Source organism: Engystomops pustulosus, chromosome 6 (genome assembly GCF_040894005.1).
Source record: "Engystomops pustulosus chromosome 6, aEngPut4.maternal, whole genome shotgun sequence".
Classification (NCBI taxonomy): domain Eukaryota; kingdom Metazoa; phylum Chordata; class Amphibia; order Anura; family Leptodactylidae; genus Engystomops; species Engystomops pustulosus.
This window is the reverse complement of record NC_092416.1, coordinates 164,550,857-164,564,194: the sequence shown is the minus strand read 5'-3', so window position 1 is coordinate 164,564,194 and position 13,338 is coordinate 164,550,857. Positions and strand designations below refer to the sequence as shown.

General features: G+C 43.3%; 1 protein-coding gene across 2 annotated transcripts in view; it reads right to left on the bottom strand.

The window, feature by feature from the left end:
• Positions 1-13,338, bottom strand: part of NECAB3 (N-terminal EF-hand calcium binding protein 3) — a 75,496-nt gene that overhangs the window by 49,431 nt on the left and 12,727 nt on the right. For both annotated transcript variants that reach the window (XM_072112199.1, XM_072112200.1), the window contains exons 3-5: positions 12,475-12,583; positions 7,446-7,471; positions 2,450-2,547 (exon numbers count right to left, since the gene is read on the bottom strand). In XM_072112199.1, the coding sequence (XP_071968300.1) occupies positions 2,450-2,547; positions 7,446-7,471; positions 12,475-12,583 (233 nt within the window). The remainder of the gene's footprint in view (positions 1-2,449; positions 2,548-7,445; positions 7,472-12,474; positions 12,584-13,338) is intronic.

The following is a 13,338-nucleotide window of genomic DNA, read 5'->3' as shown; positions in this document are numbered from 1 at the left end:
GCTTAAAATGGCACGTTGGCACTTCATGGTAAATAAGTGGATTTTGGTTGTAGTTTGGGCACTCGGTCTCTAAAAGGTTCGCCATCACTGCCCTAAGGGGTCTAAAAAAATGTAAAAGTTTAAAGTTTAAAACATATTTTTAAAAAATTTAAAAAAACCCTAAAACATCAAATCACATCCCTTTCCCTAGAACCTGGGCTGGATGACTGATACACAGCAGTTGGGGGATGGTGCAGCAATTGAATACTTTTGCCTGTCAGGGACAACACAGTGATTACATCATTCTCTGAGCAGTGCACGAGCACAGAAGCAACAGAGCTTCATTATCATAACTTTATAATTGTTTCTTTAGCAAAACCACTCAGCTCAGGGGTTAAACAAGATATGTTCCTGCATCAGTGTAACTACAGCATTCTCAAGGTATGATTGCTTCATAATGCATCAAATCAAATGGTAGGTTTCCTTTAACGAATAGTAATTGCAACCACAACTGAACGTTCACACAAAGTCAAAGTTTCTGTGTAACTTGTTTCCTATAGTCTTCGTTATGTCCAATTATCACCCGCACACAGTAGGACAGGCAGGAATCCTACATGCCAGATCTGTCATTCCTCCGACGTGTGGTGTCACTGGAGAATAGGGACACTACCATACACATCGAGAGTGACTGACGTTCATTAGCCTCGATCAATCTAGTGAATACTACAAAAGGACTACACGGGCTGCCCTGATACATGGTGACACAATGATACACCTCTCCGTCTAATGACTCCTGGCTTTGTTCTCCCCCTCTCTTTGTTAAACCTTTGCTACGTTCTCCCCCCTCTTCCGAGGAGAACACTCTAGGTCCTGTTACTAGGCTAAAAATAACACATCTTTGTGTTATAACTAATATTTAGCTGCCTCATTGCTACAAAATTGTGTCAGTCCTTTGCCTCTCCGTCTGACACTGTGTGGGTGTATTATACTTTGCTCCCCAAATCATTTCACCAGCAACAATCCGCAATTTGGAGAAGAGACGAAGCGCAAGCCAAGGGAATGTGCCAGGGATCATATCCTGGGAATTAGCACAAATCGCTCCTATGGTCCGACAGATTCACATTTTATGAGATATTAATCCGGAGAATTTTCACGAAATATACAGAGAAAGTTCTTAAAACATCAGTCTCATATTTCTCTCTGTTCTGGTTTTATGATAGAATCCGGAAGACGTTCTTTTTACGTCACTCCAGTTACAAATTTGGGTACATAGACATGTTATAAATCAATGTGATCTCAATACTTAAAGTCAGGTCTATGGGAGCTGAAGAAATAACAAGAAATTGTGCATAGATTTGGCTAGTTCAAGAAGGGGTTCAAGTGGGTCAGTGGAGATAGATGTGGGTCCCTGAGGTACAACCCCCCATATACCATGTACTTATAGGTTAAAATACTCAAAAAACCTTGAAAGGGACTCTAAGATTTCTTCTCTAGAAATCCCTCTTTTATGTGAATTCTCCTATTTACCTTGTGAAAATGAGCTGAGAACAGTCATATTTTCTTGAGATGAGTCACATTTAGAGATATATCCCCTATAACAGTATCAAACTGGTGGAAAACTGTCGCTTTTCTTAAAACAATGCTGATGCCATAATAGTGATTTTATATTTGAAGGACAGGGCACCTTAAGGATTTGTTTTTATAGAAAATAGGCTTAATAAAGTCTCCTACAGTGTAAGAATGTGCAACGTCCCAGAGTTGGGGTAATTTTGAAATTCAGTGTCTAGAAATCTTGCTGGAGTGAATCTAGTAAAACTGATCACCCTATTGGGCGCTATAATTTAGGGATCCAGCTTTCTAGGCAGCATAAACCTGCTTTCCTAAGCTTCACCTCTAGCAATTCCTTCTGTTTGGCGGCATTGTGTAAGAACAGCATCACCTAGTGATCCTAGTGGCTATATTGGGGCACATTTACTAAGGGTACGCACACTGCATTTCTGTCGGGTTTCACGACTATTTGCGCTGAATTAAACATGGGATTTTGGCGCACGCTATCGGATTTTGGTGCAATCGCCCTGACTTTCATGCAACACAAATCGGGGGAGTGGCCGTTGGACAACCCGACTGATTCGGACTAAGCGCGTGATTTCAAATTCTGATACCCATGCCAGAAGTCGTGTGTACTGTAGTAACCAGAGAGAGGGGAAGGCTCTAATACATTATGTATACACACCCCTCCTACTCTTGGAAACCATGTCTCACTATGGAAAGCTTAGAGACTGGCTGGGATTATGTGTCATGGAACAAACACACTGACACGAGGAGACATGCCCAGTTTACTACCAACGTAGGACCAAACTACTCATTACATATAATTACATATTTTTTTTTCAATCTATAATTAGTATTTTTCTCCATTCAGCGCAGCTTCCTTCCATAATGGAAATATCTAGTAATCCTGTTTACTCACCGTCTTGGTTTTATCCATGGCTGTCAGTATGGTCACATTCAGATTCTGGAGGGCGGCCAGAACGTTCTTGTACTCCCCCAGATATTCAGAGAAATAGTCTATAATAAAGAAATAACCATCAATGGGATACGAATATGCTTCACCACTTTATCATTGCTCTAAAATCTCATGCCAAACGCCCAATTCCTCTCTAAATGGGTCTTCTACTTGGACGCTTTATGGTCTTATTTTAAAGGACATCTATCACCAGGATGAAGGATTGTAAACCAGGCACACTGACATACTGGTGTGTGTCCCCTCTAGCAGGATCTGCTCTTCTTTTAGCTTTCTAGAAAAAAAAGGCTTTTAAAATTATGCAAATGAGCATGAGTGGCTACAGGCTCCATAGGTGCTAATGGAGCCTGGAGTCCCTCATTTGCATAATTTAAAGCCTTATTTCATTAAAAACAAGGGCATAGGAAGCTAAAAGAAGAGCAGATCCTGCCAGAGGGGGCACACACCAGTATGTCAGTGTACTTGGTGTACAATCCTGGTGGTAGATGTCCTAAAGCTGTAGTAGGCCACCCAACTGCATGATTCCATGCATTTGGTTTCATATGGAGGTTTTAGTGGTCCCACTGGGCCATGGCCCAAGAACTTGCCGATTATACTCACCTTTCGCCGTTCTCCCAAAGACGCAGCTCCCCACTTTTCGTACCCGGCTCTGAAGCCAGCAGTCAGGATGATGCCACATTGCATCTGCTGGCTTTAGAGTCACGTACAGGTGCCGCATAGGGAAGAGGAGAAGAACTCTGCTGTTTCAAAGGGAGTGGGGAAAGGTGAGTAGATTATTTTTTCCACAGCAAAAAGAGGGGTTGCAGGAAAAGGGGCATAAATATGGGTTGCTGGTATGGGGGCACATTGAGTAAGGGGTTACATAAAAGGGCGCACAGTAAAAGGGGGAAGCTGCAGGAATTGGGGGAGTATAAGTAGGAACCTACACAAAGGGTGAATTTTAACAGGGGCAGCTGAAGGAAAGGAGGCATTATAATAGGGGTCTGCAGGCTTCTTGAAAGGCAGACATAGATGGATATGCCTTCCTTAAGGGAGCACTGGAGGCACACCTTTCCTTTTCCCATCCTGCAACACATATTTCCATATTCCTTACCCAGAATCCCCAGTGGAGCATGAATTACATTCAAGACTCCTTATGTCTGCAAATAAAATCTCCTTAAGGAGAATGAATTCCTTCCTGACTTTTTGTATTACAGTTATTCTAACTCTGATTAAGCAAAATAAATTGTGTTCATGGCTGGAACTGCTGAGTAGACAATCTACAGCAATGCCACAATCCCGGGCCACATATACAATTTAAGACCAGGTTCACGCTCAGCTTACTGCCTCCAGTCCAATAACCAAAAACATGCTTCAATATTTGTCAAACTCATTGATAGTCAACAGGGTCAGATGTTTCGTGTTGGTGCCCATCGTTTCCCAAAATGGGAACAGAAATAATGGAGATATGAATTCGGAAAGAAATAAATCTTAAATCAAATATTTTCATATCATGATGGATGAACGTGTTAACTAGAAGGTGTGTAAACCGTAAGTGAGATCTCATGATGAAATGTCATCTCTGCTGACTGGAACCCTAATGAGAATTCAGAGCAGCATTTCTCCTCCATAGGGAGGAAGGGGTTAAAATGAGTCACACACTTCATTAAGTCCACATTTCCCAAGAGAGGTGCTATAGGGTTAGGTGTTTGATGAAATTCTGCTAGATCAGATATAACAAGGATGCTGCATCGTGAAATCAGAAAGCGAGTACAAAGAGGAGGCCGGAGGCGGGAGCGGAGGATCAGGAAACAGCTCCGAGCGCTGACTAAACCTACACACAAGAGCAGGGAGCGTCATATGTACACGCTGACAGGCGCAGCACTTATGGTATATTCAGGGGTACACCAGGACCGACATCCTGCTGTACTCAGGGGTAGGTTGTAACTAGGGATGAGCCGAACCCAACCTGCAAAGTTCGGGTCCCTACGATTGTGAACCTGAACCAATCTAGAAGTCAAGGTTCGGAGTTTAGGATCGGCCCCCGTAGGTAACACTGGCAATCAGTGCTGGCACCGAACTTGGGTGTTAACTGTTCACATGCCACCGGTCATGGGTTTTAACTGTTTAGATGCCACTAATCTTGGATAGGGGCGCGGCGCAGGTAAGTGACGTCATTGGCTTGATGATGCGCCAGTAGGCGCGAAACGGCTCGTTGCCAGGCCCCGCTCCTCCCTGTACTATGCACCCGAAATAAAGATACTTCACAGCAGCGGTGAGTGCTGCTTATCTTTTTTCTCCATTTGGATATTGGATGTTACTGATGGGGTTGAGCATTCCCCTCCTCATCCTGAAATTTGGGTAACTTAAACAAAATTTTTGGTTTGGTTTTGGTTTGGCCGAACCCAGCCAACCTGAAACTAAAGGGGTCCAACGATCCCTATTAAGATTAATTTACTGGATGTCGCTGTCACCTCTCCTGGCATGTGTCTTCTAAAATCACTTTTATTCCCAAAATGACAACATTTTTGCAGTCCCTTTGTTATAACTGCATGCCATTCCGCTGTTATTCATATTAGAAATGTATAATACATAGACAGCTGAATGTTACCACTCCCCCTTGTCAAAATCATTGTATCTTCACCCTGTTTGTAACCAGCAGCAGAGATTGGACAGTGTCAGCCTCTGGGGGAGCACATTCCCACCTGTTTTGATTCAATTTATTTAAAAATGTTGCAATAGTAATAACAGAAAAAATGGTAACTTCTAGTTCTCAGTTTATTCAAAAATATGTAATAGTAATAAGAGAGGAACAACACAAAGCAAAATAATGGGGCACATTTACTAAGGGTCCGCACACCGCATTTCCGAATATGCGTTTCCCGAATATTTCTGATTTGCGCCGTTCTAACAGGGGCTTTTGGTGCATGCGATCGGATTTTGGCGCAATCCCGTGACACAAATCGGGGACGGGCCGTTGGACAACCCAACTGCGCGGGATTTAAAATTCAAATTGTGTCGTAAAGACAATGCACTCACATACACCGGGAAGAAGAAGGTGAACTCCGGCAGGACCTGAGCGGGGAAGCGACACATGCAGGAAATCGGGCGCACGAACTATGTGAATCACGCCACAAAGCAGAATCATCGGACAGTCCGGATCGGGGATAGCGCGCAGGACGGGTAAGTAAATGTGCCCAATTATGTCAACTTGTTATATTTTATGGAATGTGTACTTTTAATTAAATAAAATCTACCATGAAAATCCCTCATGATAAACCAGGGACATTACTCATAGATCCAGGCACCGGGACTGTGGTAATCTCCTTATATTTGTTATCCATGGCCTCCTTCCTACTAAAATTAAAATTAAAAAAGCAAATGAACGTTATCAGAGCCCCTCCTTGCTGCAGCTTCACTGGGTTCAACAATGTGCAGGAGAGACCCCCAAATGAAGGTTGAGGCAGGGAGAAGTGCTGACAGAGCAGGGGGAGGACAAGATAGTGTAACAACTTGTGAAGTTGCAGGACAGAGGGGCTGTAGTAATGCCCCCCAGAGCCCTTCAGGCTCATTAGCATAATTATAAAGTTGATTTTAGAAGGAAGGAGGCCATGGATAACAAATATAAGAAGATTACCACAGTCCCGGTGCCTGTGTCATATGTAAACTGACATACCGTATATACTCGAGTATAAGCCGACCCGAGTATAAGCCGAGGCCCCTAATTTTACCACAAAATTCTGGGAAAACCTATTGACTCGAGTATAAGCCGAGAGTGGGAAATGCATTGGTTACAGCCTCCCCAGTATATAGCCAGCCAGCCCCTGCTCCAGTGCATATAGCCAGCCAGCCCCTGCCCCAGTGTATATAGCCTGCCAGCCCCTGCCCCAGTGTATATAGCCAGCCAGCCCCTGCCCCAGTGTATATAGCCTGCCAGACCCTGCCCCAGTGTATATAGCCTGCCAGCCCCTGCCCCAGTGTATATAGCCTGCCAGACCCTGCCCCATTGTATATAGCCTGCCAACCCCTGCCCCAGTGTATATAGCCTGCCAGCCCCTGCCCCTGTGTATATAGCCTGCCGCCGCTGCCGGACAGATCGCACAGAAGATATACAGGGGTCGCCGGAAAGGTGAGTTTAGATATATTTATTTTTTTGACTCGAGTATAAGCCGAGTTTGGGTTTTTCAGCAAATTTTTTGTGCTGAAAAACTAGGCTTATACTCGAGTATATAAGGTATGTAAAAATGACAATTTCTCTGTATTGATGTAAGGAAAGCTTATTATGCACATCACCTACAGCACCAAGTTCATACAGGGTGATTCCTTTTGATCGTGAGAAAACATAACAGGTCCCTTATAAAAGACATTGAGAATCCACACAAACTCCTCAATAAGTTTCCTTTCACTAGTTTCCTGACCAGATGCAGAACAAGCAGTTGTGAAAGGATCTCAAAATAGCATCGGAAGCTGAATGGACGACAGCTAATCGCTCTTAAGTTACTCATAAAACCATTGAAGCCTGCATATGCAAATTAGCCTGCAAGTGCAATGGGGGCGGGTCTTATTTGCTAGATTTGCCTACAGACACATGAAAAAGTTGAAAATGGGAAATACAGTTAAGGAAATGTATTGGGACATAGAGCACTTACAGCTTTCTTTACACAAGTCGGACCCTTCCTCAATGCATTTTCAGGTTAATTTGCATATTCATAAAAAAATTTAATTATGTTTGTATCACTCCATAAATTTGTGACCATAGAGGTATCTTTCCGCTTGACCTCTATTATGGGTTAGACAATTGAAAAGTGGTTTTCCCGTAACCCTGGAAAACACAACATAGAGCAGAATCTTTCCCAAATAAGAGTAGGAGAACTCTTCTAGATGGAGCATGAAGTGAATCATTTCTTCTACGAGGCATCATGAGGAAGCAAAGTTATAAGAGTCTGTAAAGAAATCTTCTTACCGCACAGCAGCTCCGTGTCCATGTTACTGTGAAATGAAGACAAGATAAGAATTACAACAATCATCTAAAAACAATCAAAGTTCTCCTTAGCAACAGAAATTCTCTATATCTATTCTTCCATCAGACACTTAAAGTGCATCTCAATCTTATTACACCGCGTTGTGTTTCCCTCTTATATTCTCTTCTGACTCATATTTTATATGTCATTATGCTTGTGATTTCTTGATAACAAGATCCAAATCCCTTGAAGCAAAGCAGAGCATAAAGTTAAAGGGAACCTGCCATTTAAAGTAAGCCACCCAAAATAAGGACTTCATTAAAATTATGATGAAAAAGCATTGCCCTTATGCCCTTGTAAAATTAAATGTAACTCATCTGATGTGAGTCCAATGACACTGACTCCAATGAGGCCCTGTTTATTTGCATTGCCCCGCCTCCTTGTTCCTGATTGACAGGTCTCACTGCTATGATATGCTGCTGTATGGAACATTGAGAGAGAGTTCAGTTACCTTATTGAGTACTTTATGTCATGAGACCATGGTGATGTCATCTGAAGTCCTTTACCCAGTTACATTTGTAACGTCTACCCCATGTATGCGTCTGATCACATGAAATCACAAAATGTCTCATGGAGGATGGGGAGAAATAAGTCCATGGAGAGATGCTGTGATTTCATGTAGACAGACCATAAATGTTATGGACTTATGATTACATCACCCTGGTTACATTAAGTGCTGAATGCTGAGAAGAGAATGATGAGGAAGTTGGGGAGGAGTAGATAGGAGGGGCTTGCTGAACAGGACACGCCCCCTCTGATGTCAGGTAATTTCACATAAATTGATATATGGGGATGTAAAGGAAATAATTTTAGCTAAAAAAGGGCGGCATTTAGTTAATAGTGCACTGTGGGCACCTGTCACTAGCTGTATTTGTGAAAATATATTGATAGGTTCCCTTTAAAGTGGGAATTGATTGACTAGACCACAGCCCGCAGATAAAAGCTGCAGCCCTTTTACTCCCAACCACGCACACCACCATACAATGTACAGTGGCCGTGCTTGGCATTACAACTTAATCCTAATGACTGGAATGGGACTGAGCTGTAAAGAAGTTACGAGACAACTGGACATGATATCACTGGGGTGAAAAACAGCAGCACCACGCAGGAGCCCAATAAAATGGCCTTGTCACCACTAGATTTCACCCCACTGAAATAGCAAGGTAGACTATGAAATGTCCTTTCTAGCACTGCTTCTCTATTATGTAAAATCCCGCTGGTTTATATAACAAAAAAATTACACCCAAACTGATATGTAAATGAGCTGAAAAGAGTCACTTTTTGCCTATGAGGAGTCACTTTTAGAGACTGGAGGAGTTGCATCACTTAAGATTTGTATATCTTGGGCTCTATAGTACTTAGAAACATGTCCTTGTATCATATTAAAGATAAGAATCTCATATTCAAACCGAATATTGAAATTATGTGGCTACCTCAGCACAGTGGCGCAGGCTACAATACGGTCAGCGCAGGAAGAAGACATCTCAGTCCATAGAGTATCCAGGGCAGCGCAGGCTCTTATAGAATTGTATGAGAGCCCAGTCTGCAGTCTGGTCAGACTGACAATACACTTACAATTTACTGTATATACTCAAGTATAAACCGACCCAAGTATAAGCCGAGGACCCTAATTTTACCACAAAAACCTGGGAAAACCTATTGACTCGAGTATAAGCCGAGGGTGGGAAATGCATAGGTCACAGCCTCCCCAGTATATAGCCAGCACCTGCCCCCCAGTATATAGCCTACCGGACCCTTCCCCATAGTATATAGCCAGCACCTGCCCCCCAGTATATAGCCTGCCAGCCCATATCCCCCAGTATATAGCCAGCCCCCTGACCCAGTGTATAGCCAGCCCCCTGCCCCAGTATATAGTCAGCCCCCTGCCCCAGTATATAGCCAGCCCTCTGCCCCAGTATATAGCCCGCAGCAGGGTAAACTGGAAAGGTGAGTTTTGATATTTGTTTACTTGAGTATAAGCGGATTTTGGTTTTTTACAGCACATTTTTTGTGCTGAAAAACTAGGCTTATACTCGAGTATATATGGTACTTGTCTGCTCCCTGGTCTGACATATAGTAGCACCTACTAACGATCTATCCAATATTTAGGTCATTAGTAATAAAAAGAACCTGGAAAAACCCTTTAATAAGTTGTCAGGTGGGCGGCATAAATACAACTCAATTACCAATTGTGTAAACAGGGATGTGCTACCGACAATACAGAAACTGTAACTCCACATAAATGGGACCCTACAATGTGTATCTTCTTCCTGGATACTGTAGCATATCTATATCCACCCATCTGTTACATGTTCTCTAGACTAATTGGATGTTAATGTGCTAATGAGTAGCAGGTATTTATGGGTTAATAAGCCAAGGTGCTAATGAGACAAGCAGACTCACAATCCTTCCAAAATAGCCATGTAGTCAGCAATCATCAGTAGGAAAACAAAGTCATTATAACATCCATCATCTGCAGCTACAGTAACCTGCATATTGATGGTTCCCAGGTAGCAACAGAATATTTTTCTATATTGTGTGGAGTTAAAGAAAATCTACCATCAAAATACATCCTGATAAACCAGGGACATTACTCATAGATCCAGGCACCGTGACTGCGGTAATCTTCTTATATTTCTTATCCATGGCAACTTTTTTAATTATGCCAATGATCCCGAGTGTTACCAGAGCCCCTCCGCGCTGTAGCTTAACAGCTTGTTACACTGCCCTCCCCCCTCCTTCAGATGGTTCTACTCCTTCATCCAGCTGTGTTCAATTAAACTGATTGTACTTGATTAGGAAAGGTGCACACCTGTCTATATAAGACCTCACAGCTCACAGTTCAAGTCAGAGAACATGAGAATCATGAGGTCCAAGGAACTGCCCAAGGAGTTCAGAGACAGCAGTGTGGCAAGGCACAGATCCTTCACCACTCAAAGTTCCTAAGAGCACAGTGGCCACCATTATCCTCAAATGGGAGAAGTTTGGGATGACAACACATCTTCCTCGACCTGGCCGTCCAGCAAAACTAAGCAATCATGGGAGAAGATCTTTGGTGAGAGAGGCTAAGAAGAACCCCAAGATCACTGTGGCTGAGTTCCAGAGATGCAGTAGGGAGATGGGAGTCACCTATCACTGCAGCCTCCAGCAGTCGGGGCTTTATGGCAGAGTCTGGAAGCCTCTCCTCAGTGCAAGACATATGAAAAACACATGAAGGATCCCAGACTATGAGAAATAAGATTCTCTGCTCTGATAAGACGAAGATTGAACTTTTTTGAAGATTAAATTCTAAGAGGTGGAGAAACCCATGAACTGCTCATCACCTGCCAAATATAATCCCAGCAGTGACACATGGGGGGTGGCATCAGGCTATGGGGGAAGGGACAGGACCACTGGTTGTAATGGAAGGAAAGATGAATCCGGCCAAGTACAGAGATATCCTGGATGAAAACCTTTTCCAGATGCTCTGGACCTCAGACTGGGCCGAAGGTTCATCTTCTACAAGACAATGACCCTAAGCACACAGCTAACATAATAAAGCAGAGGCTGCAGAACAATTCTGTCTCCATTCCTGACTGGCCCAGCCAGAGCCCTGACCTAAACCCAATTGAGCATCTCTGAAGAGACCTGAAAATGGCTTCTACCAACGTTCACCACCATCCAACCTGAGGGAACTGGAGGGGATCCCCAAATCCAGGGGTGAAAAATTTGTAGCATCTTCCCAAGAAGACTCCTGGCTGCACCAGCTCCAAAGTTTCTACTCAACACTGAGCAAAGCGTATGAATAATTATCACCAGGGGAGATCTATGTATCTATGTTTAGATTTACTGTCTATGTCTATCTATTTTTTTAAAAAATGATGTAATAACCAATAGAAAAACCCAAAAGAAATGACAACATCTGTTAAACTAGCATATTTTTCAAACAGCGTATCTGTCAAACATGATGGATAGACATAAAGCCAGATCACAGAGGGGCTAGGGGAGCCCCCCAGGCTTATTAGCATAATTGTATTAAAAAGTAAAAGTAAGGAGGCCATGGATAACATAATATAAGAAGATTCCCACAGTCACGGTGCCTGGATCTATGAGTAATGCCCCTGGTTTATCAGGATGGATTTGGATGGTGGATTTCCTAATTTTAACATAAATGTGTATGACCCAGTTACACCTTGTACGGAGACCCTATTGTCAGCCCATGCTTTTTGGGCCGGCTGGACATGTCTGTGCTCGGTCCTTGGAATCTGTCCAGCACATGGTCCCGTTTCCACAGACCCAGAACAATTGAGCCCTATTGTACCAAATATTGTTGGAGGATGGGTACACGACCTACAAACAATATTCTAGAACATACTAGAGTTGTGCCTATTGACTAGCAGAACCACATACGGTGAACACCTCTAGTCACCATCTTGGTTCTATCCATCGATATTACCCTAGGACAGTGATGGCGAACCTTTTAGAGACCGAGTGCCCAAACTACAACCGAAATCCACTTATTTCCTGTGAATTGCCTACATGGAATTTTAAGCAGTAACTTATTGCTACCTGTTGTTCCACATCTTTCAATTGTATCGGCCGCCTGAGGCCACCAGTTGACAGAAGGAGGGCAAATTCAGATTATCATTGTAGCTTCTCTCCAGGGTCTCTCTGTAGAGGAAAAATGGTTGGTCCAGCAGGGGGACCTCCAAAGATAATGCAGTTCTGTCAAAACCTTCTCACTTTTCCTGCAGTTCCAAACAGCCAATAAAGTGTTGAATAGCGCTGAGAGCAGCATCTCTTAATTTGCCTGGGACTGCAATAAGATTCAGTGTTTGGTGAACTCTGTCCTGGAGTGATGGCCTAAGTGCCCATAGATAGGGCTCTGAGTGCCACATCTGGCACCCGTGCCATAGGTTCGCCACCACTGTCCCTACCACATATGTTCCCTATAATGTGCCAAGTTGTAATGTTCCTCTCTCCATTACTCACTTGGATTGCTGACTGTCTATCCGGATGAACATTTTCTTCAGTTCCTCCTGATTCAGAACCCCATCAGAAAAATAACTCTGGAATTCTTCAAAGGAGAGTTTCCCGTCATCTGCGGGAGACACACATCACATACAAGTAATTAGACAGTAATGATTCATCAGGATCCATCTCCCACACATGGTCACAGCTCATAAAGCTCAGCTATAAAAACCTGATAGGAGAAGACCCCCTAACCCCATCTGGTCCAGTCTACAGCTTGTATTCACATGAGACTTTTTGTCACATTTTTGGCTATTTTTGAGTATTCATAACTGTGGACAGAAACTCAGTGCCAATTTTTGCAAAAATGTTTCAGCCGTGAAATAGAGAGAATCATAAGTAAGGAGGAGGGATGGGGCTTCAACCAACGACACCATGTGACCCTGGAAATAGAGTTTGGAGGTCCATTGGTTGGTGCGTTATTTTTCAAGGTATTATAGTCACCTGGGTGGCACAAATCTTAGTGGTTGAAGTATTGACCCCAGACACGGTTTTGGCTAAGGCACCAATGATGGTTGTGATGAGTACAGAAGACTTCCTGGCCACAGCAGAAGTAAGGTGTATGATGGTAGATGGCCAAGGTAAGTAGTCAACGTTGGAGAAAGCAGAGCAGGTTTGGTGGGCTACAGGGCAACATGTTTTGCCATATAATTGTGTGGTGCTTATCCTTGAGGTGATCAGAGGTCTGGAGACTCTAGCGGATGGACACTTACTGTTTCCACACATGGAGGTCCACCTGTCATCAAATAATTGTTGGGCATCTATTCACTTCTATAGAAGAAAAGTGACTGCACCTGCCCAACACATATAGCACCATCTGGCTCT